This window comes from Trachurus japonicus, chromosome 13 (assembly GCF_045865225.1).
Source record: "Trachurus japonicus isolate A0001 chromosome 13, Traja_1.0".
Classification (NCBI taxonomy): Eukaryota; Metazoa; Chordata; class Actinopteri; order Carangiformes; family Carangidae; genus Trachurus; species Trachurus japonicus.
Window position 1 is genome coordinate 40,492,984 of NC_140919.1, and position 26,598 is coordinate 40,519,581.

General features: G+C 42.4%; 1 protein-coding gene across 2 annotated transcripts in view; it reads right to left on the reverse strand.

The window, feature by feature from the left end:
• The window catches only part of mettl16 (methyltransferase 16, N6-methyladenosine), a 56,025-nt gene that overhangs the window by 17,796 nt on the left and 11,631 nt on the right, over positions 1–26,598 (reverse strand). For both annotated transcript variants that reach the window (XM_085796554.1, XM_085796555.1), the window contains 4 exons: positions 12,392–12,579; positions 8,492–8,632; positions 4,474–4,589; positions 4,123–4,265 (listed from right to left, as the gene is read on the reverse strand). In XM_085796554.1, the coding sequence (XP_085652680.1) occupies positions 4,123–4,265; positions 4,474–4,589; positions 8,492–8,632; positions 12,392–12,579 (588 nt within the window). The remainder of the gene's footprint in view (positions 1–4,122; positions 4,266–4,473; positions 4,590–8,491; positions 8,633–12,391; positions 12,580–26,598) is intronic.

The following is a 26,598-nucleotide window of genomic DNA, read 5'->3' on the forward strand; positions in this document are numbered from 1 at the left end:
TGTATGTATGTGTGTATGTGTATATGTGCCATTCTGATCAGACTGCTTATGGTTTTTATAATGAAATGAGAAACGAGGGTGCGGCAGCTATGAGCTTTGCTTCAGCCGCAACCCTTTTCCACCAGCTATATAGTACTTATTACTACCTTGAATTTGTTTTGTTGAAATTTTGATGCTGTGATCGAAATAAACATTCATTCATTCATTCATTCAAGGATGCAAAAAAAAAGAAAAAAAAAGGACACTTTTGGTTGTACAACAATAATTACTGGAAAAGGTCTATTACTGACAACCGGGTCGGGTACACATCCATGTGCCAGCTTGGTGTCAGGTTCAAGCTGCAGTCTCACCAAACCTACAGTTACTTCTTAAAAACTGGTTCTACTCCTGACTGACAGTAAGAAACCTAATCAGGTCTGGGAGGTTTGAAGATGCCCAGAGGGGTGGAGGTGTAGAGGGGGGGGGGGGAGGGGTGAGCAGCCCGTCAGCTTCAGTTGCCACAATGAAATATTGAACAGCTCTAATATCCACAGATGTTCCCCACAGTAAGAAGAGCAAAGAGTTTTTACCCCCCTTCCCTCTTTCTTTCCAAACACCTCAGAAGGTGCAGCTGCCTTCACATCCACTCTCACTCCTCCCTCCTCGTGTTTCTGAAACACAGACTTGTGATTAATCGTATTTCCAGAGGTTGTAATCCTCATATGAAGGGCATGATGGATGCAGAGTGCTGCTGTGCTGCGCCCTGCACCACCACCACCGTAATCACACCTGAGTGGAAAGAAAGGTGAAGGAGGAGCGAGGTGTAGCGGTGGAGCGTCTCAAAGGACCAATCAGAGACGCCGGCACTTCTGGTTTCCATGGGCACCTGGTGACTCCGGTGTCCCAGCATCCCAGAATGCTTTTGGGAGTGACAGACAGTCGGCCGCGGTTGGTTCGGTCTGAACCTCAAAACCGTTCAGTGGGACTCGTGGGTTCGTTTTCACTTTCACTTCCTCGCTGCTCGAGTGGAGCCGAGCCTCATGGGAGCAGACAGCTGTTAACATCAGGCTCTGAGGCACTGCACACACACACACACACACACACACAGTAGGAGGCCAGGCAGGTGTGGCGTGTCTAATCAGTTTTAATAGCACCACTCTGCAGCTCCCTCCACCCGTGTCTCACTCCGCTGCCCCGGTGACAGCCATGGCAACGGGGGAGGGTAAAGTGAAGCCACCACCACCACCGTTACCAATCCACCCAAACACAGCTGCTCCCTGTGGGCTCCCGGACACAGCACAGCACAGCACAGGGCGAGCGTGTGCCAGAATCATTTAAACCGACTGTGGATGACGACTCCATCACTGTGCAGCGGCGACCCCATCTGCCCACTCCCCCTCTCTGCTGCTGCTTTAGATCTGGTTGCAACTAGACAGAAAAATCATGTTTTAGGAGGGTTTAAAGGAGACATATGATGCCCTCTTTCCACAAATTAAAATAGTTCCCATGTGTCTTAAAGACAGGTCTGTGACATGCTTTGATTAGAATACCCAAAGGATCAAACATCACAGCTCTTTTCATCCTCTCTAAACAGCCCTGTTCAGAACAGCTGGTTTCAGAGCCTGTTCCTTTAAATGCAAATTAACCACTGTTTGCCCCGCCCCTTCTACCGGTCCCAGGTCGGGGTGGGGTTATGCAAATTCAAAACCTAGTTACATCACTGGAAGATAACTGAGGGAACAGCTCGTAAAACCCATAGACTGTAAAAAGAATGGACGTAGCGTCCGTGACGTCCCCCATTGGTTGTGGGGAGTCGTTTTTGTGACTCCAATATGGCGGCCTGAACAGCGCCATGTTGGATTGGCCGGCCGAAAACCCGCCCACTGGCCTCGAAGCAGCTGTCCACGGAGCTGCTCGGACCTGTCACTCAACGTTTCCGCGCCCTAATTGGCCAGAGTTTTAACCTAATAACAGTAAAACGGTAGAGTTAAAAAAAATCCCCCCCCCCCCTCAGAGTGTGTGCGGGGATAGAAACTATCGATTGAGACCAAAAACGTGCTGACACCAGGCTTTTAACATGTTTATTGAGGATGTAAAGTCGGTGATTTTAACATGGGGGTCTATGGGGAATGCTGCTTTCTGACACCAGCCCCCAGAGGAAGAAGAGGGGATTGCAGTTTTTTAAACGCGGAAGTGACTTCACTTCTCAGACCGACAACTGCCCCCTTGGTAAAACCACATGGATTTCAACCTAGGGATTACAGATTTTTTTTGTCAATTCTCACATTTTGGGGTCTGGAAGGCAAAACAAACACCCAGATATATATGTTAAAGAGCCTTCAAACAGTGATATTTCCATAATAATCCCCTTTAAAAGTTAGTGATTGGTGATATCAAATCCACCCTGTAGCAAATGACAATATCGCAAATAATTTAAGTTTTAAAGGGGAACTATGCAAGTCTGGTCACTTTTCCACCGTTAACCCTCCTGTCGGTCATGTGCATTTGATTTTAATGAAGCCAGCGAGAAATGAATCCATGGAGCGGTGGATAACGGTATTTATCATATACAATGTTATAATGTGTATATTTGTGTAGCCTTATCCGTCATAAACAAGAGATTACAGGTTGCAGGGCACGTTTTTATGTGGCGGTGCCGCTGAGACGAGAGCTGGGACACCGGGTCGGAGGCTCTGATCTTGTTTTCAGCCAAGAGACGCTAAGAGGAAGACAGAGAGCCTCCATTCTCCCTGGAATAAGTTACAAGTCATTGATTTAACCATCACAATTACTCCAAAGCTCTTTAATTAAGGTAAAAATATAGCAGAGTTCCTCTTTTAGACCCAACATCTAATTGTCTTCGGCTTTTCTTTCCTTTTTATAGGTGAGTGTGTGAGGGTGCATGTGTGTTTGTATCTTGAGTGGAAAGAACTGGATAGTGTAAAAAGAGCACCAAGCCACGGTCACAGAGGATCGAGACAGACGACTTGGTTCAGAGAAGAAATGGTTACTGGATCACACCACCTGCTGTGTGTGTGTGTGTGCGTGTGTGTGTGTGTGTGTGTGTGTGTGTGTACGTTCAGCAGCAAAGGGAGAAGGAGAGAGAGAGAGAGCTCACAGGTGAAGAGCTGCCCTCTCTCTGTTAAATTATTCACGTAGCATAATCACAGCCAGCACCGGTGACCATGCAGCTGTGACCACCTGGTGGCCACAGCATCAGCATCAGCATCAGCATCAGCATCAGCATCAGCATCAGCACAGATCTCTTCACGCGATCTCACAAAGCCCAGTTACTAAAACTAAAACTAAACTAAAAAGTGTCAGTTGTGTAGAAATGTTGCTGGTATCAGGGAGAAATGCCAAACCTCCAGACCACAGGAAGCAGCAGCAACGCACGAGTCTGCTGCTTTATGCATCAAAGGGTTAAAATGGTGCATTTAAGTTCTTTAGGTCAGTGGTTCTCAACTGGTGGGTCGGGACCCAAAAGTGGGTCTAGACCCGTTCTGGATGGGTCGCGGACAGCTGGTCAAAAAAGTAAATAATATTTAATGCACAATCTGATGTTGGACATGTCTTTTATTTTGAAAAATAACTTATTTTGAAAGGCACACGAGACACGTGAACACATGCAGTTGTAATGCTCCTCCTCAGTTTCTTATTATTTGCTCTGAATGCAAAGATATCAGTTTCTTATTAATGTGGCCTGAATGCAGTGAATCTTGTTTTGTTTTGTGGGTCTTTATTTTGTGCAATTTGATATTTATTCACTTTAGTGAACATGCTCTGAATGCAGAGATGCATTAGAAGTCAAATATATTGTTTTGTTGGTCTCCATTTTGTGCAGTTTGATATTTTTTTATTCACTTCCGTACATGCAGTTGTCATGGTAACTCCTCAGTTTCATTCATGTGCTCTGAAATGCACTTTGCTCAATAAAGAGCAACATGAGTTTTTAAAGGCTTAAAAAAAAATTCTTGGTTTGAATTCTATAAAAGTGGGTCGCGACTTAATGACCATGGGAGAATGTGGAGCCCAGAGTGAGACTAGTGGAGAACCGCTGGTATAGAGGACATTACAAATTATTAAAGTGTTAATATGTGTTGTATCATTGACTGTTCGTTCTGCTCTTTATCTTTTCCTCACCGTAGTCGTTTCTTGAGCTGCAGACTATCGTGAATGATCCTCTTGACGAACTCCAGCTCGCCGCCCTCGGCCATGATCTCCGTCACCCCGCCGGTGTTCACCGAGCTGGGAGGGGGCCGGCGCGAGTTCCTGGAGTTCACCCCCTGCAGAGAGCAACAAGACAGACCGGGATTAGGATTCAATCCTATTAGAGGCCCGTTACTATCGTGTAAACAAACAGCGTTTCATGTCGGAGCTGCTCGGGTCAGAGAACAAGTGCAGCGTTTACTCTTCATTAGAGAGGTCCGACCTTCTCCGGTTAAATGTTCAGCACTCAGACAGAACGACACGGTGAATTATCCTGACGCTCACCTTGGCCTCCAGCTGGTTGGCGAAGAACGGAGGGTTACACATGCAGAAGTCGTAGATGATCTCCGTCTCTTCTTTCAAGGCGTCCATCAGTAACGTCTTCTGAGGAACTTTGACAACTGGAGAAGTGACAAAAACAATGAGATTAGGTGTTGATGAAATATTGTGATTGAAGTTTTGCTTTTTATTTTTACTCAAAAACACATAAAGCGATTCATTTTGTGTGTTTCTGTTGGGTCTTGTACCAAACAAACCCGTCCTGAGAATATGATTGGTCGGCCTCTCTGTAGTAATACAACAAAACACACACGTTGTGACTAGGGATGCACCGATCAGATATTAAGTGACTAAATAGCTACATCGGGTATCAGATAACGGGTCTGATCCATGACGCCGATCTGTTCACAACACAGAGCAACAACGTTTTACAAAAGTAATGTTTAAAGGGACAACGAGGAGTTTCTATTTGGTTATTTAAAAGTCTCACGTTAATGTGGATGAATCTACGTTACCACTTGTTAATGGTCCATTTTAGATAAATATATGGTTTTGTCTCTATGGTTATTTTGTTATTATTAGTGGTGGTGGAAATGCTGGTCGAGCCGACCAGCGTTTCTTTACTTTCGGTTTCGTGGCGAGTCATGAGAATAACGCCACCGAATCGCCGTTTATGGTCGAAACTACGACGGTATGTGATCGTCTTCCAACCTCTGACTTTTTTTTTCGATAGTTCACCAATTTCCTACTCACTGTCATGCCAAGGAAGCGTTTGGAGAACTTTCTGAGGAGTTCTCAAAACGCTTTTGGAGTTTCATAGAAAATGAAAATCTGCTGCCAGCTGGACCCCCCCGGAAGTCCAAAAGCGTTTTGAGAACTCTGACAGTTCTCCAAACCCTTCCTTGGCATGACAGTGAGTAGGAAATTTTGGGTGAAGCATCCCTTTAAGTCCAGTCTGATGCCTTCACTGTCTTCCACATGGCAAGATGTACAGTTTATTAATTCAACAGTGGTATGGGATCTGTATTGGGTATCGGGCGATGCACTAAGCCCAGGTATCGGTATCAACACTGGATCGGTGCATCCCTAGTTGTGAGTGGCACCATTTTCTTTTCATCAAAAACTAAATTGCTGCCCCTGCAATTAGGATATTGCACTTGGCCATATTGCATATTTTGATTATAACGATGCAGCTTTAATTAGGGCCACGGGCAATCGCACCGGGCACTGGTCCCAACAGCTATGAAATAGCTGCAGGGACCAGTGCCCGGGCGAAGCCCGGGCACTACTGTTATTGTGTGGATTTTTTCTTCTTATTATTAGTGTGACTGCTGAAGCAGTCACACTATTGTTCTTCTGTTTGGCCATTTTCTTCCGCCTTTTTACGGTCTTCTTCTAGTCCTTCATACTTTGTGCTATTTCAACAATTCATATATCAAAACGTGCAGCTTTTTTTGAACTTTATCGGCATTACTTTTCTCTTTTTAACTATTTATACTTTTTCAAATATTTAACTTTTTCACAAAAAATCTCACATTCATCAAAGTCTCAACCTCTCTTCTTCACAACTCCACTGTAGTGTAGGGGGTAGGGTAACTGCCTGCCAACCCTAAGGTCACTGGTTCGAATCCAAGGGAAGAACTCTTGTTATGTTATGTTGAATTCTGCTCTCCTCCCCCGCCTTCAATTGGTTACAGGTGTTTGTTATCTTCTTGATTACTCGTACCAGTTTGCAGCACATCATCACATTAGAATGAATGACAACAGTCTTGAAAGCAGTGTGCTCTCTGTAGCCGAGTGGCAGAGTAAAGGTTTAGTGATCATATGGTCATGGGTTCAATTCCTGCCTCAGTCTTTTCACTTCATTGCTTGACTTTTGATTCCAATTATTCAGCTGTCATTGGACAGTCTTTGATTCCTCATAGTATAAAGCTCATTGTAACTCAGGTTCTCTGTGGCCATATGGTTAGTGCTCAGCCTGAAATTCACAGACATTTTCATTCTAAGTCATTCAAGCTTGACTCTCAAGCTTTCTTGATGTTGACAGTGTGCAGATCATTAACAGACAACAGTCTCTGCAACTATGTGTGCACTGTGGCCTAGAGGCAGAGTGGAAGTCTAATGACCATGAGGATGTGGGTTCGATTCTGACCTTGGTCAAACATTTGTATGGTGATCACAGCTTGCACTATTTGCTAATTCTGCAACAGCGTTCAGTTGCTGTCAGCAGTCACACCATTTCCATTCTTGGAAATGCTTTTTCTAGTTATTTTTCCACTTCCGGCCGATTTTCGATGCGCTACGTGCGTCCTGGTCGGGATCGCTGTGCTATTACTTTTCTCAACAGTTTACGAATTTTTCGCGACGTAGTCGCGAAAAACTGCGCAAAAATTTTGCATGTAAGTCAATGGGACGGGCGAAAAAAAAAGACCGAAAAAGACCAATCATTGGAGTTTAACAAAAGTCTACTGCTCAGGCATACTTTCACCTAGAGACTCCATTTAAACTTTAAACAGTAGACACAAGTCTTGTGTATTGTCGTATTACTCCACGTTTTGATAGGTCATATAGTTTTTGATCAATCCCTGATCAATGACCATGATCATTTTTGGAGAAATTATGAGTTTATAATGGGTGTGTATTGCATGGAATGTTCGTGTCAGAGTGCGTGACATCATCGGTTAGAGTGGGAGAGAGTGAAGAAACATTCTGTATTTTTTCTGGATAAATTGCCACCACGGCCACAATTTACACTCTACAGACATAATTTTTTCAGAATTTGTAAGACAAACTTGTTATCTCTCATGTCATGTGCTCAAAATATCAGAGAGACTTACAGAACTTACAGAATCAGCCTCTGAGTGCGGCCACGTCTGTCCCTGCTCCTCATTGAGTCCAATACAAATATTTTCTGAGAGGAGCAGAACGGCCTGATGTTTTAAAACTGCCAGCGTCGCCAAAATATTTACTGTAGAAACACCAAATCGTACCGAAATTTTCAGTAAGTCCTTAGAGCAACGTTGATCTGTGTTTTGTTCTGATAGGAGTTACCGTTTTGTCGTGCTAAGCCTAATTGTGAGGCCGGTTTAGAGGCAGAAAATGGCTGTTTTTCTCCACGTTTCTGTCTGTCTCAGCCTGCGGGGGCCCCTATCGCCGTGGTAACCTCTTTGATCCTCAGGCCAGGGCTCGTTAACTTCATAAACAATCCACCTGGCGCTCGTTTAAATGTTTATAAACACAGACACAGCTAAATCAGACTGACACAGGATGCAGCTACTAACTAACTATGTGTCAAGTCAGTCACACACACACACACACACACACACAGACTCTAGAGCCAGCTTCATGTGATTACAGTTACACACACACACACACACACACACACACACACACACACACACACACACACACACACACACACACACACACACACACACACACACACACACACACACACACACACACACACACACACACACACACACACACACACACACACACACACACACACACACACACACACACACACACACACACACACACACACACACACACAGACTCTAGAGCCAGCTTCATGTGATTACAGTTACACACACACACACACACACACACACACACACACACACACACACAGACTCTAGAGCCAGCTTCATGTGATTACAGTTACACACACACACACACACACACACACACACACACACCTACACACACACACACACACACAGTTAACCTAATGTGGTTACAGCTCCTCCATATCAGTGCTTATAGAAAGATGATCATGTGTCTGTCTGATCAGCTCTGTCTTGACCTTAAGATCGTGGGTTTGATTCCCATGTTGACAGAGATGGCAAAACCGGCAGTAGCTCCCGTGGCCCATTCAAAATTTCCCGAGAGGAAATTTTCTAGTTACCAGTTACTGTAGTTCCCACTTGTAGCCACAGAGGCTGCAGGCCAGGAAAACCTGTCCTGATGGTATTTACAGTTTGAATGTGACGTGTCTCAGGATGAGAGGAGCGTGTTTTACCTTTGATGAGCTCAGAGAGGTTGTTCTGCTCCACGTTTTTGGTGGCGTAGTCGAAACAGATGTCGTCCACCTCTGTGGCGAGGAAAAACCAGCCGTTCATTGTTGCTCCCAGCAACGGGTAGATACAGGACGCCCCGGTGCCTGAGGAAACACACACACACACACACCGTGTATACTTTATCGTGGACCAAGAATATGGAATTTATTACCTGTACATTTTTTTGATTTATCTTTACAACAATTTAGGAGAGCACTAAAGTCTCTCCTGCTAATCAGCCAATACTTTCCACATGGTCTGCCTATCTAAACTGGGATTATTTTATATTTCTTATCATATGTTTATCAAGCTTTTTGTATTGCATTGTACAATGTTAAATCATGTTAAACCATGTTTGTATTTATCATGTATGAACGACTTTTGTACCTCACAAATGTAGCTATGCTCATTAGCTTAGAGCTGTAGTCGGAGAATGCCGCCCTACAAGCCCCTGGAGGGTTTTTTGGCATCTCTCCTTCACATTGTTTTGGATTTTATATGTTATATCTTTTTTAACTTTGATATGTGAAAATAAACAAATAAACACACACACACACACACATCACAAACACTGCTGGAAGCATGACAACAAGGTATAAATTCATGATGATGAATGGAAACGACTGAGTGATGGAACAGAAATGTTCAGGGGGGGGCGGGGGGGCTCTTTAGAGGAAATTGTATGAAGCAAAGGCTTCATAGTGGCTGTCCCTGAACGTGTCACGGTGCCTCTCTGGAGCATCATCCTCAGGCCGGCGGCCGTAATGGTCGATGTGTGTCAGGTTCACCAGCGTTTATTAAATCATTCACTTCTAACAGGAAGCTGAGCTGCATAATTCAGACGGAGGAGCTGATCCGCTGATGGAGGGAAAGGCCCAGTGGTGATCCATCAGGGAGCAGACGGCTTCAGTCTGCTCCCACCAATCACTGACCCCACACACACACACACACACACACACACACACACACACACACACACACACACCTGTCTTTCTATGACAGAACAGCAAACAGGCTGTGACATGTGGATGTGGGTCTCACTGGGGACACTGGGGGTGACTGGAGCCACGAGCACCAGCTGGAAGCTCCAACTGACAAGACAGCCTGTGTGGACTCTGCAGGGTTGCTATTATTATTTAGGAGGAGTTCTTCTTATATTGTTTTTTTTTTCCCCCACAATTTATTGAAGTTGGACTGATTAATAAACATATTGTAGCTCTGGTGGACAAGCTGTGACCTGGACATTTACCACGCTATGAGTTGTTTTCAAGGGAAATTCATGCAAAACCGCTGATGCATCGACAATTAATGGTAACAAACCTACTGCTATAGGCGCGTTTCCACTGCAGGAACTTGGGGGTAATTTTCCGGGTTCAGCCCCGTTGGTGTTTGTCTCCACTGCAGGAACCTTTACGGGGCCGAACGGAGTCCCTGCCTGGGGGTAGGTACTCGGATCGGCCCTGAAGAAGTCCCGGTGGGGCTTGAGATTTTACTCTGTGCTGATGGTCATTGGACTCAAAACAGGATCATGTGACGCGAAGAGAAAGACCCAAAATAAGATGCATTTTTATAATCCAACGTCCATTTAACTAACGTAACATTGAATTGGTAGGAATTTAAACGTTAGCGTGTCATTTGTATTAAAAAAAACAACAAAATAAAACAAAAAACGACTAAAATAGACATAAACATTTGGTATGGATGACAATTTATGACCTGAATATTGCAAACATTTAATAATTGGCCATATATTAATAGATACTTGAAATATTGCTGCTGGTAACGACGTCAAGACTGAACAAGAACAGGAGGCTTCTATTCAAATCCTCTCTGTGAAGACTCGACATGTTTTCTAGATTCTTCTTTATTTTATTTTCCACACTCTGAAGCGTCGACCTGATCCAACCTATAACTGAGCAACCGGTCTTTAATTTATTCAGCTTCAGTTTGTGCCTGAGATCAAATTCTTCCTCCTGCAGCAGCGGTCCAAACAAACCAAAACTAGGGATGTCATGATTACTTGTTTTCACAATTAATCGCGGTATTAAACGCCACAATTAATTAATCGTAAAGATTCCTAAATACCGTTACTCTCTAGAAAAGATTATGTCAGAACCGTATCGGCAGATGTTGCACCAAAATAAAGGTAAATGCTCAGATACTGGTCCATTTAACTAACGTAACATTGAATTGGTAGGAATTTAAACGTTAGCGTGTCATTTGTATTAAAAAAAACAACAAAATAAAACAAAAAAACGACTAAAATAGACATAAACATTTGGTATGGATGACAATTTATGACCTGAATATTGCAAACATTTAATAATTGGCCATATATTAATAGATACTTGAAATATTGCTGCTGGTAACGACGTCAAGACTAAACAAGAACAGGAGGCTCCTATTCAAATCCTCTCTGTGAACAATCAACATGTTTTCTAGATTCTTTTTTTTATTTTATTCTCCACACTCTGAAGCGTCGACCTGATCCAACCTATAACTGAGCACCCGGTCTTTAATTTATTCAGCTTCAGTTTGTGCCTGAGATCTTGATCTTCCTCCTGCAGCAGCGGTCCAAACAAACCAAAACAAATCAATAGTGCAGCGTCTCCATTAAAAACTGTCTGTGCTCTTTTATGTTTGAGGACAGACGTTTAATTATAGGTGAGTGGTGGTAAAACAGACAGAGAGCTGTAGTGCTTAAAGGTTTTAGATAAGGTTTAGATAAGGAGTGTGGAGTGTATATATGGTGCGTTTATGGAATAGGATGCTAGGATTAAATCGTAACAGGATTGCAAGAAAAATCTTTGAGTGGGACACATATGAAGACCATTATTATAACAAAGAGAAAGTTGAGATTAATGTATTGAAAGAAATTATTTTTCAACAAAGTAAAGATAGATGGGCATTAGATACTTGGGGTAAACCAAAACTGCATACTTACTGTGAAATAAAACAGGTATTTGGCCCAGAAAACTATGTTTTGTATAATTTGTCAAAAAAGAAAAGATCCCTGTGTGCTCTATGAGAGCTGGTATTCTTGGTCTTCATATGGAGACAGGCAGATATGTCGGCACAGCAGAAGACGATAGGATTTGTAATTTATGTGACATCCAAGAGGTGGAGAATGAAGTTCATTTTGTGTTCTACTGTCCTTTCTGTGACTCTATAAGACAAAAATTGTTTAGTAAAGTAGATCCAAATAACGAATTTATGTGGTTAGACGATGCTGAGAAGTTAAAACATCTTTTTCATCTGAATATTTTTGCATTTTCTTTATTTCTTGAAAAGGCTTTGGCAACGAGACAAAGAGCAACATATAGTTGAGTACTGAAAGTAATCTGAATTTGTTTATTTATGTCACAACTGTGTGGCAGGTAACACCAACAGGAAGGACTGTCTAGTTTTTGTTTTTTGTATTTGTTATTGTGTCTTGTAATCTCGTATGGGATGGGCCACAGTGGTGGCATGACACGAAAATAAAATATTCATTCATTCATTCATTCATACATAAGGAACAAAACACAAGATTACGTCTTCGGTTCTACTACTGCATTCGTTTTCATACTTTTTCGTAAGTTTCCATTATAAATCAATGATAAACTGCTGTAGCACTCTCTGGACACAGTTTGATAAAGCAGAAGTTTAGGCTCAGATTTAAAAATAACTGAGGGACAAATCTACATGTAAATCAATGGAGAAAAAAAACTTGTAAAAGCAGACAGAAACTTGACTAGCCAACTTCAACACAACACAAGATGGACATGGAAATGACATGGACATGGCTGAGACCTGGACCTCCACATGATGATGTGATGTGATAATAACAAACTACAAACTGTAACGTAGCACAGCGTCAGTACCGATGTCGATGCCCCTGCGCAGCTGCTTCTGCCCGTCGGTCAGGTCCTCCACCCAGTGGATGTAGTTGAGGCGCAGGGGGACGGTGGGGATGAGGCGCTCCAGAGGGATCTGGATGGTCAGACCGAAGTCCTCCTTCAGCAGGGTGCAGGTCAGCGCTCGCACCGCCTGCGGCTCCTTGAAGTTCACGCTGCAGGAGAAAAAAAAAAAACACATGGTTGAATTAGTTGGAGGACACGATTTTATCAAAGTGGAGGAAGAAGGGAAGGTTGTAGATGGAGTGTGAATGACATGCAGCAAAGGGTCACAAAGTTTACCAGGTGAGAGACTGTTCCTACAGGCGGAGCACATCAGACCCCAGTCGCTTATTAGCTTATTTAACTGAGTTTGAGGCGACTGGACATGTGAATAATAACTTCATGTAAACACCTACAACAAGTACACAGGTCAGAGCTGAGCAAGGAATAACTGCTTTTACTTAAAGCAGAAGTAAGGTGAATGTTTGTGTTAATATAAGTCTTAAATAGTTGTATCTTCCGACAGCAATCACTTGTATAGAGTGTTTGGTCTGAAACACGGGTCTGTCAGTCACTCTGCTCTGCTCTGAGCCCAGGAGAAAACTTTCCTTGTATCCTACAACCTTTATCCAATGAGGAGAGAGAACGGCATAAAGGGGCAGTCCTCTCTGTGTGTGCAGCCAAGGGATGCGCCTGAATGTGGTGACGTAGGGACGAGGACGGGGGCTGCTAACTCCATCGGCTGACAGGAAGTTAGACAAAACCACCGGATCGCTTACTTCTGCTTTAAAGATGCTGTTGTCATATCTTAGCAGTCAGCTGAGTAAATACAACATTATTATTACCAATTATAAAGGGATAGTTCAACATTTTGGCAAATTGGCCCATTGCCATAATCCCTATAGTCATAGCAGTAGGTTCGTTACCTTTGTCATGAGAATAACGCCGCCGAATCTCCGTTTATGGTGGGAACTACGACGGTATGTGATCGTCTTCCAACCTCTGACTTTAATTCTTGATGAATGAAAACATGAGTCTGTCTTGCGCCGGTCAAAGAATTTCACGGTGCGGAGGCTCATAAATGTAGTGTGAAAACACTTCACTTTTCCAAAACTCCTCGTTGTCCCTTTAATGAAGTATTTGGTGGAAATATTACAATGGACCCAACGACGGCTCTACTACTGTAGGTCTGTCAGCAAAAGGCCAAAAAATATCCTCTACAAATAGGCTACTATTACTTCAAAAAGACATATTCATTGAAAGGTGGAGCCCTGCCAGGGGTATGCTACAGGAGAGAATCCATCCCATATTATTAATCTGACAATAATTTTGTTTTATTTTTAATTTATAAAGATAAAGTAAAAATTACAGTCTTGGTTTCCTTTGTTATCATGTCCCTATCAGCACTACATTGTATTGAACATTTAGGAAAACAGCAGATAACATGATGAATATGATTCTGTATGTCTGATTTTGAATGAAACTGAAATAAAAAACTTAGTTAAAAAAAAATGGTGGAAAACAATGGGAGAGATTATGTGAGATTTCGCTATAAGGATGTTTTCAATTTAGTGAGCTGCTGGTGATCATCGGCAATTCGCCCAACTGCTCTCAGTGCAGCACTTCATTAAGCGCTTCTCTGAGCTGCATTATTTCACATCACACACACACACACACACACACACACACACACACAGTTGAAGGACAATTGGGAGATAAGCAGCCCATCACTTCACAATCCCCCGTCTTAATGACAATGAGATCCACGTTTTGAGCACTTCTTAGACCTCCCACTTCCTAATTCCCAGTTCTCAGTCACACTCGTTCAGCTCTGCCGTCTCTCTCCTCCCGACGTGTTTAATGATTTCAGCTGTCGCACGTGCAGTCGCGGGCGTGAGCGTGCGACAGACCAAACGTGTGGGTGAGATAGGTGTAATTAAAGCTTCTCCGAGCGCTTTCGCACCTCGGCAGATGCAATTAGACACATCCTGGTGACGGGAGCGTCTGGCGGCTCACAGACGGGTTTGGTGTGAGGATATTCCAGCGGTATCTGATCGTTATTATTTTCACTGTTTGTTTGTTTTTTTTCTTCTTCCACAAATCAATTTAGACTTGAACACAGGACATACTTGACTGTCAGTATCCAGCTCCTCCTCACTGATGCTTCACACCAAATAAAAATGAAAGCATGTGCAATGACAACAGCAACTCCACAATTACATATCAAGTGCATATTCAAACTGATTAAAAAAACACAAAAAAACACAAAACAAACCAAGGAGCTTTTCAGCCTCAGGTTCCAGTGAGATATGAGCTACAATACAGGAACAAGGCTGAATCAACAAAGTGTATCTGGACTGATTCACTCCACAAAATAAACAGTAGGAACCAGGGCCGGTTCTAGGCAGCACATATGAGGGGGCAGTCAGAAATGTGAAGGGGGCATCATGTGAACACATCATGCTCCAGCACTTTCTTTTCTCCGTGCTGATAGTAACTTTATTGAATTGGGTTGTTGACTATGTGTCCAACCCCAACCTGGAGAAGTGGATTGCACTTTGTCAGGTCTCTACCTTCAGACCTGTCCAACTAGGGGCTGGGGGGGCCAACCAGGGTCTTGGAGCCCAAATTTGTTATTGTCGTAATGCAAAGAGCCACATTATATGGGGGGTTAGGGGTGCATATACCTGAAGATGCATTGCAAACCCAGAGGGGTGAAAAAGGTGAGTAGCTAAACCCCTGTCCCCCTGAAGTGTTCTGGTGTACTCTGAGAAGAGGAGGGGGGGGGGTCTACTATGGTCAAGATTTACAAAACTGAAAGGTTATGAATACAAAAAAAAAAGAGCAGAACATTTTAGAAAAGAACAGTGTCCCTTTTTCGGCTGATTTTTGTGCTACTGCAGATCATTTTGTCAACTTGTAATATAGACCTTTTCAGAGAGTATAAACAAATACAGGTGTTACCAAGAATACTAATTAAGGCTCCATTCCATTTAGTGTACCAGAGCGTTTTCTAATGAGCCACACCTGTCTTTGTTTATACTCTCTGAAAAGGTCTATACACATTTTTTGAGTATATTAAAATCTGCTTTCTCAACTTCTAAAATTTGAATTTGAGGGGGCAAGACATTTATTTGAGGGGGCGCTGCCCCCTCTTGCCCCTGCGTAGAGCCGGCCCTGGTAGGAACAATACGTTCATTAGGGCTGTCGCTTTTGATATTTGAATGAGGATTCAAGTGGAAGGAGGGCAGACAGCTCATATTCAGTGTAGTGTAGGAGCACAACAACAGGCTGCTGCTGCTGCTGCTGCTGCTGCTGCTGCTGCTGCTGCTGCTGCTGCTGCTGCTGCTGCTGCTGCTGCTGCTGCTGCTGCTGCTGCTGCTGCTGCTGCTGCTGCTGCTCTTCAGCTCATCAAACATGTAGGAGGACTCTCCAGTGAGTGAGGCCAAGCTGATCCAATACCAACACACCTGAGAAGCAGCGTGGCTGTATGGGTTACAGTCAGAGTTTAAATAAATGAATGAGTGAATGAATGAATGCAAGAGCACAGTAATAAAAGAAGAAAAAAAAACAACCAATACAAAACAACAACATACAAAAACAAAACAAAAAAAAACGTAATTATCAACTGTGTGTTCAAAAGGAATGGGAAACAGCCGAAGCTTATTAAATCCCACCACTTCTCCTTGTGTCAATTATATTTCCCTATTCTGCTTCTTTAGAGAATCTACTCTTAATACTAATTAGGGCCACGGGCAATCGCACCGGGCACTGGTCCCAACAGCTATGAAATAGCTGCAGGGACCAGTGCCCGGGCGAAGCCCGGGCACTACTGTTATTGTGTGGATTTTTTCCTAGTTTTTATTAGTGTGAATGCTGGAAGCATTCACAGTATTGTTATTCTGTTCGGCCATTTTGTTTCTTTAAACTTATTATTATTATTCTGAGTCTTCTTCCCTTTTTCTGCGTTTAACTCGTTCTTCATACTTTGTGCTATTTCAACAATTCATATATCAAAACGTGCAGCTTTTTCAGGACATTTATGCTATTATTTTTCTCTTTCATACTATTTATACTTTTTAAAATATTTAACTTTTTCTGCAATTTTTTTCCCATAGGAATACATTGAAACAGTCGTCAAACTCTTCAAATCTTCTGCTTCATTCAGCCTCTAATAGCTTCAGCATACTTTCAGCTACAGACTTCATTCAACTTTTAAACTGTTCACAAACCTTTCAACTATTCAGCTATATCTCAGCTTATTGATATCTTCAACAGTTTCAGATATATGTATAGTTTTAAAATCATTAAAATTTCTGACAAAATTCAGATTTAACATGAAAGTCAATGGGACGGAATGTTCGGACGTTGGCAGTTGGCAGAGTGACAGAGGGTCTAAAAATCCTCTCACATTTTTCTCTCTATCCTGTCAGTACGGCCACAGATTACACTCTACACACATAATTTCGGGCATGCTTGTAGACAAGCTCATCCTTGATCTCTTCATGTGCTCAAAAAACCAGAGAGACGAACACAATTTAAACTGGGAGCCTCCGAGTGCAGCCAGTTCCTTCTCTCCTCCCATTGACTCCCATTCAAAAGTAGGCGCTGATTTTCTAAACGTCCCAAAGTTTCCAACCTGCGACACAATCAACAATTTTTACTCTAGAAACACCAAAGTGACATGGACGCGTTCAGCAAGGTCTTATGGTTCGGAAAATGTAAACCTTTTGCTCGTACTAAGTACAGATTTGTCGTACATTAGATCTGTTTGAGGGTGTCACAGAGCAGTTAAAGCCTATGGTTAAAGCTGCCACCATGCTGTGGCATGGTCTGTCTGTCTGTCTGTCTGTCTGTCTGTCTGTCTGTCTGTCTGTCTGTCTGTCTGTCTGTCTGTCTGTCTGTCTGTCTGTCTGTCTGTCTGTCTGTCTGTCTGTCTGTCTGTCTGTCTGTCTGTCTGTCTGTCTGTCTGTCTGTCTGTCTGTCTGTCTGTCTGTCTGTCTGTCTGTCTGTCTGTCTGTCTGTCTGTCTATCTATCTATCTATCTATCTATCTATCTATCTATCTATCTATCTATCTATCTATCTATCTATCTGTGGGTGTGTGTCACCCTCTCTATCTGTCTCTCTCTCTTTGTCTGTCTGTCTGTCTGTCTGTCTGTCTGTCTATCTATCTATCTATCTATCTCTCTCTTTCTCTCTCTCTGTGTCACCCTCTCTATTTGTCTCTCTCTCTTGTTCTCTCTGGGTCTGTCTGTCTGTCTGAAATGATATTATTCAATACTATATACTTCTAAATAATAATAATTATAATCCCTCCCTTCCTCCCTCTCTCTATCCTTCCCTCTCTCCTTCCCTTCCCCCCCTCTCTCTCTTCTGTCTCCCTCCTTCCCTCTCTCCCTCCTTCCCTCTCTCCCTCCCTTCCTCCCTCTCTCTATCCTTCCCTCCCTCTCTCCCCCCCTCCCTCCCTCTCTCTCCCTCTCCTTCTCTCTAGATCTATCTATCTGTCTGTCTGTCTATTTATCTATCTATCTACCTGTGTGTGTGTGTGTGTGTGTGTGTGTGTGTGTGTGTTTCACTCTCTGTCTCTCTTTCTCCCTCTGTCACCCTCTCTATCTGTCTCTCTCTCTCTCTTTGTCTATCTATCTATCTGTCTCTCTCTCTCTCTTTGTCTATCTATCTATCTATCTATCTATCTATCTATCTATCTATCTATCTATCTATCTATCTAATTATTATTCTTACTTCTTCCGCTCTTTTTCAGGATCTAACTCCTCCTTCATACTTTGTGCTATTTCAACAATTCATATCTATCACACACATTCTCTCTCAGTCTGTCAGTGTCTCACACACACACACACACACACACACACACACAAATGGACACACACTAACTACCACACACACACACACACACACACACACACACACACAAATGGACACACACTCACCATACACACACATCCAACACACACACACACACACACACACACACACACACACACACACACACACACACACACACACACACACACACACAAATGGACACACACTAACTACCACACACACACACACACACACATGGACACACACTCACACACAAATGGACACACACTCACCATACACACACACACTAACTACCACACACGCGCGCACACACACACACACACACACACACACACACACCCAACAAACATACAACCACTTACCAAACACATACACAATTTACACAAACAGACACACATGCACACAAAACAAACACACACACAAATGGACACACTAACCGCACACACTTTTCCTACAGTTGTCTGACTGTTTTGTGTACCTCTCTATCTTCCTGTTGTAGTTAATGGACTCGTTGCTGTTAATTTTGTTCTTTAGCTATTTAAACTGAAAATACACATTTCCCCATTTTGGTCATGTTGAACACATTGTTTTACACGTATCCTAAACTACTGAGGCTCTTCTCAACCATTTCACACCATTAAACCCGCTGTTTACATGTTCTACTCCTCAGCTAATGCTCCATCTATATTCTTCAACAATGTTCTTCTGCTGTCAGTTTACAATGTATTTCAGTAGGCATTAACTTTTTTCCTAATTCAGGAATTTTTCAAACTCTTCTTTGACAATTCAAGTAATTTCCAGCCATTTCATACAAAGTCTCACATCTTCTACTTTTAAATATATTCTCAGCCATTGCTTCAGCTATGTTAGTGCTGGTTCATCAGTTGTCCTTCCTGTCAGGTTAGCTACAGATTTCATCTATTTAACCATTACATTTAAACATGCAGAATTTCAATGTTTTCTTCTCCCTTTAGTATTTCTACTGCTTTTTACCTTTCTACAAGTTATATGTTTAAGCTTTTTCCCTCCTAGGGATGAATAAAGTATTCCTCTACTCTCTACTATACTCCACTCTACTCTACTCTACTCTACTCTACTCTACTCTACTCTACTCTACTCTACTCTACTCTAGCATTAGTCTTTTCAACATTGCTTTAGCAGTTTCGTCAACTAATTTAGCATTGATTCAACAATTTCTTCAGCTCATTCAGCATTGCTTCAGCAACAGCGTTCAGCTGCTTTCAGCATTCACACGCATTTTCTGCAGGAAATGCTATCTTTTTCTAGTTAGTGTGACTGCTGAAGCAGTCACACTATTGTTCTTCTGTTTGGCCATTTTCTTCCGCCTTTTTACGGTCTTCTTCTAGTCCTTCATACTTTGTGCTATTTCAACAATTTATATATCAAAACGTGCAGCTTTTTTTGAACTTTATCGGCATTACTTTTCTCTTTTTAACTATTTATACTTTTTCAAATATTTAACTTTTTCACAAAAAATCTCACATTCATCAAAGTCTCAACCTCTCTTCTTCACGACTCCACTGTAGTGTAGGGGTTAGGGTAACTGCCTGCCAACCCTAAGGTCACTGGTTCGAATCCAAGGGAAGAACTTTTGTTATGTTATGTTGAATTCTGCTCTCCTCCCCCGCCTTCAATTGGTTACAGGTGTTTGTTATCTCCTTGATTACTCGTACCAGTTTGCAGCACATCATCACATTACAATGAATGACAACAGTCTTGAAAGCAGTGTGCTCTCTGTAGCCGAGTGGCAGAGTAAAGGTTTAGTGATCATATGGTCATGGGTTCGATTCCTGCCTCAGTCTTTTCACTTCATTGCTTGACTTTTGATTCCAATTATTCAGCTGTCATTGGACAGTCTTTGATTCCTCATAGTATAAAGCTCATTGTAACTCAGGTTCTCTGTGGCCATATGGTTAGTGCTCAGCCTGAAATTCACAGACATTTTCATTCTAAGTCATTCAAGCTTGACTCTCAAGCTTTCTTGATGTTGACAGTGTGCAGATCATTAACAGACAACAGTCTCTGCAACTGTGTGTGCACTGTGGCCTAGAGGCAGAGTGGAAGTCTAATGACCATGAGGATGTGGGTTCGATTCTGACCTTGGTCAAACATTTGTATGGTGATCACAGCTTGCACTATTTGCTAATTCTGCAACAGCGTTCAGTTGCTGTCAGCAGTCACACCATTTCCATTCTTGGAAATGCTTTTTCTAGTTATTATTATTTTTCCACTTCCGGCCGACTTTCGGTTCGCTACTAGTCCTGCAACTCGAAGAGTTGCAGGACATATTATATATCAGAACGTGCGGCTTGATCGGGATCGGTGTGCTATTACGTTTCTCAACAGTGTACGAATTTTTCGCGACGCAAGTCGCGAAAAACTGCGCAAAATTTTTGCATGTAAGTCAATGGGACGGGCGAAAAAAAAAGAGCGAAAAAGACCAATCATTGGAGTTTAACAAACGTCTACTGCTCAGGCATACTTTCACCTAGAGACTCCATTTAAACTTTAAACAGTAGACACAAGTCTTGTGTATTGTCGCATTACTCCACGTTTTGATAGGTCATATAGTTTTTGATCAATCCCTGATCAATGACCATGATCATTTTTGGAGAAATTATGAGTTTATAATGGGTGTGTATTGCATAGAATGTTCGTGTCAGAGTGCGTGACATCATCGGTTAGAGTGGGAGAGAGTGAAGAAACATTCTGTATTTTTTCTGGATAAACTGTGAGCACGGCCACAATTTACACTCTACAGACATAATTTTTTCAGAATTTGTAAGACAAACTTGTTATCTCTCATGTCATGTGCTCAAAATATCAGAGAGACTTACAGAACTTACAGAATCAGCCTCTGAGTGCGGCCACGTCTGTCTCTGCTCCTCATTGAGTCCAATACAAATATTTTCTGAGAGGAGCAGAACGGCCTAATGTTTTAAAACTGCCAGCGTCGCCAAAATATTTACTGTAGAAACACCAAATCGTACCGAAATTTTCAGTAAGTCCTTAGAGCAACGTTGATCTGTGTTTTGTTCTGATAGGAGTTACCGTTTTGTCATGCTAAGCCTAATTGTGAGACCGGTTTAGAGGCAGAAAATGGCTGTTTTTCTCCACGTTTCTGTCTGTCTCAGCCTGCGGGGGCCCCTATCGCCGTGGTAACCTCTTTGATCCTCAGGCCAGAGCTCGTTAACTTCATAAACAATCCACCTGGCGCTCGTTTAAATGTTTATAAACACAGACACAGCTAAATCAGACTGACACAGGATGCAGCTACTAACTAACTATGTGTCAAGTCAGTCACACACAGACTCTAGAGCCAGCTTCATGTGATTACAGTCACACACACACACACAGTTAACCTAATGTGGTTACAGCTCCTCCATATCAGTGCTTATAGAAAGATGATCATGTGTCTGTCTGATCAGCTCTGTCTTGACCTTAAGATCGTGGGTTTGATTCCCATGTTGACAGAGATGGCACAACCCGCAGTAGCTCCCGTGGCCCATTCAAAATTTCCCGAGAGGAAATTTTCTAGTAGTAATTATAATACTAATAGTAATGATAGTAATAAAATAATGTGTTTGTTAAAGGGATAGTTCAATATTTTGGCAAATTGGTCCATTGCTATAACCCCTATAGTCATAGCAGTAGGTTCGTTAACTTTAATTGTCGGTGCAAGCTATTTTTAGAACGGTGGAGCAGAGCCGCGAGCTGCTCAGAGCTACGCTACGGAGGCTAATGGGATTTCTTGGTTTCCCTCATCAAACTCATCAAATACACAATCCAACAACTCCACAACGCTCTGGTGGACAAGTTGTGAGCTGCACATTCACCACGCTATGAGATAATAACACAACGTTACCACACAGAGTTAAAGGTTAACAATTAAAGGTAACGAACCTACTCCTAATAGGCATTATGGCAATGGGCCAATTGCCAAAATGTTGAACTTGTCCCTTTAAATACATTTATGTGTTCACATAACGATGTTATATTATGCTATTAGTATTTATTTATTTTTTATTTTATCTGAGATCTTGGAAATGTATTCTGTAAATGTATTTATTCTATTTATTGACTTTTTCTTTGTATCTGTGAAAGAGCTCTAATGTATTGTGTTATATGTTAGCGTTTGACATAATTGAATATTTAATAAAGTAAAAAAAAAAGTGCCAAGAGTTTCTTAGATAAATAAAATTAAAAGTTGGTGTATTGTGCATGTTCCTTTTAAACTGTGACCCAAATGAATGTTTAAAGGGATTTTTTAAAGTGGGGTTGTATGATCCACAAATAGCCCCTAAGTACTTTAATTGCAGTAGAAGACTCTCTGCACTCCTCCCGTTAGCAACGCCAGCCCATAATAGCCCTGCCCAGAGATTTACAACATACAGTGTTGTGAACAGACCCAAAGAAACGGCCTATTTTCACGGCCTAAAAGAGGTTTTACCTGAAAAAAAATACACAGTTCCATTGTTCACTATAATATAATTTTTTCCAGCCCTTCAAAGTGCAGGAAAAACACAGTTTTTATTTGGACCTAACCAACTGCTGATCGGCGGGCGCTAACCCTGGGCGGAGGGATACGTGAGTTTGTTAGGTCCAAATAAAAACTGTGTTTTTCCTGCACTTTGAAGGGCTGGAAAAAATTATATTATAGTGAACAATGGAACTGTGTATTTTTTTTTCCAGGTAAAACCTCTTTTAGGCCGTGAAAATAGGCCGTTTCTTTGGGTCTGTTCACAACACTGTATGTTGTAAATCTCTGGGCAGGGCTATTATGGGCTGGCGTTGCTAACAGGAGGAGTGCAGAGAGTCTTCTACTGCAATTAAAGTACTTAGGGGCTATTTGTAGATCATACATAAATTTAAAAAATGATACTATCCCTTTAATGGAGGCACAAAATGCCCCAAGAATCACAGTCTAAAACCCTCCCCTGGTCGGACTGAGGGAACACACCTGCTCTGCTCTCTCGGCTGATTGCGGTCACTAATCACTGCATCTTCAGTGACCATGGTAACACAGACTAACGACCCTCCTGCAGCCAGGTGTGAGGCGGATACTAATGAGAAGTGATTTACCTGTGGAGCCTCACATCAATCTGAGCCGGTGTCTCTAGTCTTCACCTAATGAACAGCTCAGCTCAGGTCAACGGTCCGACCGGAGCGGAGCGGCTTCTTTCTTTTTGACCTTTTAGAGGAAAAACTAAACACCTCTGAGGCTCAGCGACACGTACGTTCACATCAAGACAAACCGGAGAGGACGAACCTGCACTTTTTATAAAAACTGAATCAGCCTAATGAGACAGAAGCGATCCATCAGCAGCAGCATACGGCTCTTCTGCTCTGCTCACACCTCCCTCACTTCTCCTCCGAGGCGTCATTAGATCAGGATCAATATTCAGAGAGGGAGGCAGCTCGGGCCAGCCCTCTATTTTTAGCCCCTGATGAGTGTGTGTGTGTGTGTGTGTGTGTGTCAGTGTGTCAGTGTGTGTGTGCGTGCGCATTGCAGACCGATCACTCCCATCAGCAGCAGCAGCAGCACTGCAAATGTCTCCATGGCAACCCCACCTACCCACCTACTGAACAGCAGATGAAGAAAGAGAGCACGCAAATCTGGCCACGCTGGAGCAATGGCTGCTGACGCCAGGCGGAGCCGGCGAGCGAGCGTGCGAGTGCCCGCGATTTATTTTTATTACGGCGTTTTACGTCACGGGGGGACGGGACGCAGGATGGGACAAAATGTGGAGGTGGAAAAGTTGAGATGTGGGGAGGGAGAGGGGAGGGGAGGGATGAAGTGAACCTGTGGGGAGGATGAAGAAAAAGAAGAAGAGGCAGAGATGAGCCGGCGTTTCCAGAGTGATGCAGGAGCAGCTTGTGTTGAGATGAAAAGGAGGAAACAGGAGCAGGAGGAGAGAGAAGAGAGGGAAGAGAGGGAAGAGAGAGAAGAGAGGGAAGAGAGGGAAGAGAGAGAAGAGAGGGAAGTGCTGAGAGGGAGGAAACAGGAAAAAGTCCTTCAGGCTCAGATGGATGAGGAGGACGGCCGCACGGCATCATTAAAGAGGATAGTTCACCCAAAATTCAATTTTCAGAGTCCTCCGTGGCTTCTCTGAGTTACAGGGGGTCTCGGCGTAGCAGTGCATGTCCATATAACGGTTGCAAATGGATACCAGCTGTCTTCGTAACAAAAAGACACACCAAAAAACATCCAAATACCTCCATGCTGCTCGTCTGTAATGTCCCTCTTGTATTGAAGCCCCGACATGAGAAATTGTTCTGAAAAAAATTAAATAAGTCTGTATTTTAAGCTTGTTTGTAGCGGAAGCTCCCAGTGTCTCAGTTCACTGCTCTTCCTGTGTCAGTGCAAATCTCACGACCGGCGGAACTGTTAAACCGGCAGATGAAAGAGAAAGTAAGGAGGCTCTCAATGTATGAAGAGTACACAGTTACATAAAATAGAATTGGAGACCCTGAAGGAACTGATTTATTGAGGAGAATCAGTTCCTTCGGGGTCTCCGATTCTATTTTATGTACTGTGTGAGTCCCTCCTTACTTTCTCTTTCATCTGCTGGTTTAACAGTCTGGCAGTGAAGGACAGGAACTGGTTAAATAACATTGTGAAAGTCTGCTCGAAAATTACTGGCACCCAACTTACTGACCTGAACTCCCTGTGGGAAAGACGGGTTTGTTTGTTGAATGCTCAGCTGGCTTGAAGCTGTAGTTTTTAGCACTGTTGTTGTTGACAGTGTGTTTTTACGTATATTGCCCTCTCATGTATTTATTATATTTTTGTACTTTATCTTACTTGATCTCAAATTTGCAAATTTGCACTGTCCTTGCACTTTCCTCCTCAATTGTATGTATGCTCGTGTACGTGATTATGGTGTGGCGGTCAGTTGTAGAAACAGAATTGCCCTATGGGATAAATAAAGTAATCTCAACTCAACTCAAGTTGGTATCCATTCACAACCATTATATGGACAAATACTGCTGCACGGAGCCCCCCGTAACTCAGAGAAGGCACGGAGTAGATAATGAGTGAAATTTGAATTTTGGGTGAACTATCCCTTTAAAGAGGAGGGCAGTTTACTCCTGAGACAAACGGCTCTCTCACCTGCGCATCCACACACACACACACACACAGTTTCTGTCCGGGCCGAGGTGACCTTCAGGCTGCACCGACCGACCTCGCTCCAAATGTGCAGGGAAGGGTTTGTGCTGATTAGCTGCTCTGGTGTCAGGTGTTTTTAGTTTTTTTTCTCTTAAAACACTGACTGAGACATTTACAGTCCTCACAAGAGCAGAAAACGGCGCCTCGCTAAAAAACTCCCAAACCAGATCAGAGATAAACTGACTTTTATCATCATCATTTTATCAGCTCATTAATGGAGCTGCACAAACAGCCGTCAGCACCCGGTAACAACCTGCAATCACCGCTGGAAACGACTGCTGCAAATGTTTCAATCACAATTATTGTTCTGAGGATTCAGGATTTGATGAATTCATTTTGCAATTCTTCTTCAAGATGTTGCCCATTTTCTATTATTTTTGTGAGAAGGAGGTGTAAAGGCTTATTTTATGTGCCGTGCCGTGTATTTTCTAGCTCATTTCCTGGAAACCTTCATCACAATCTCCTTAAAATTATCTGCTGGTTTTTATCTTTACCTCCGCAACATGAAGCTGCTCAGAGATGGAGATTATAAAGACTAAGATTATAAAATTGAGAGAGTTCCCTTTCCTTACTGTATATTCTAATATTGTATTGAATTACAGATGGTTCAGAAACTGTCAGCTAGGGATGTCACGATTATACATTTTCTTGGTACGATTATTGTCAGAGAAATAATCACGGTATTACGATTATCACGATTATTATGCACTAATTAATTTCACAACACTATGAATGTGTAAAATCAAATATAGTCAAAATATAATTACATTACTCATTGTTTACACAAAATATTTCAAGTATCTATTAATATATGACCAATTATTAATCCCCAGGGGAAATGTTTTAAGTATTCAGGTCATGGATTGTCATCTATACCAAATGTTTGCGTTTATTTTAATGGTTTTTTGTTTTGTTTTTTAATTAAAAATGACACGCTAACATTTAAATTCCTACTGATTCAATGTTACGTTAGATAAATGGACCAGTATCGGAGCATTTACCTTTATTTTTGCGCCACATCTGCCAATAAGGTTCCAACATCAAAGTTTTGTGAAAGTAACGGTATTTAGGAATCTTTACGATTAAATAATTGTGGCGTTTAATACCACGATTAATTGTGAAAACAAGTAATCGTGACATCCCTACTGTCAGCA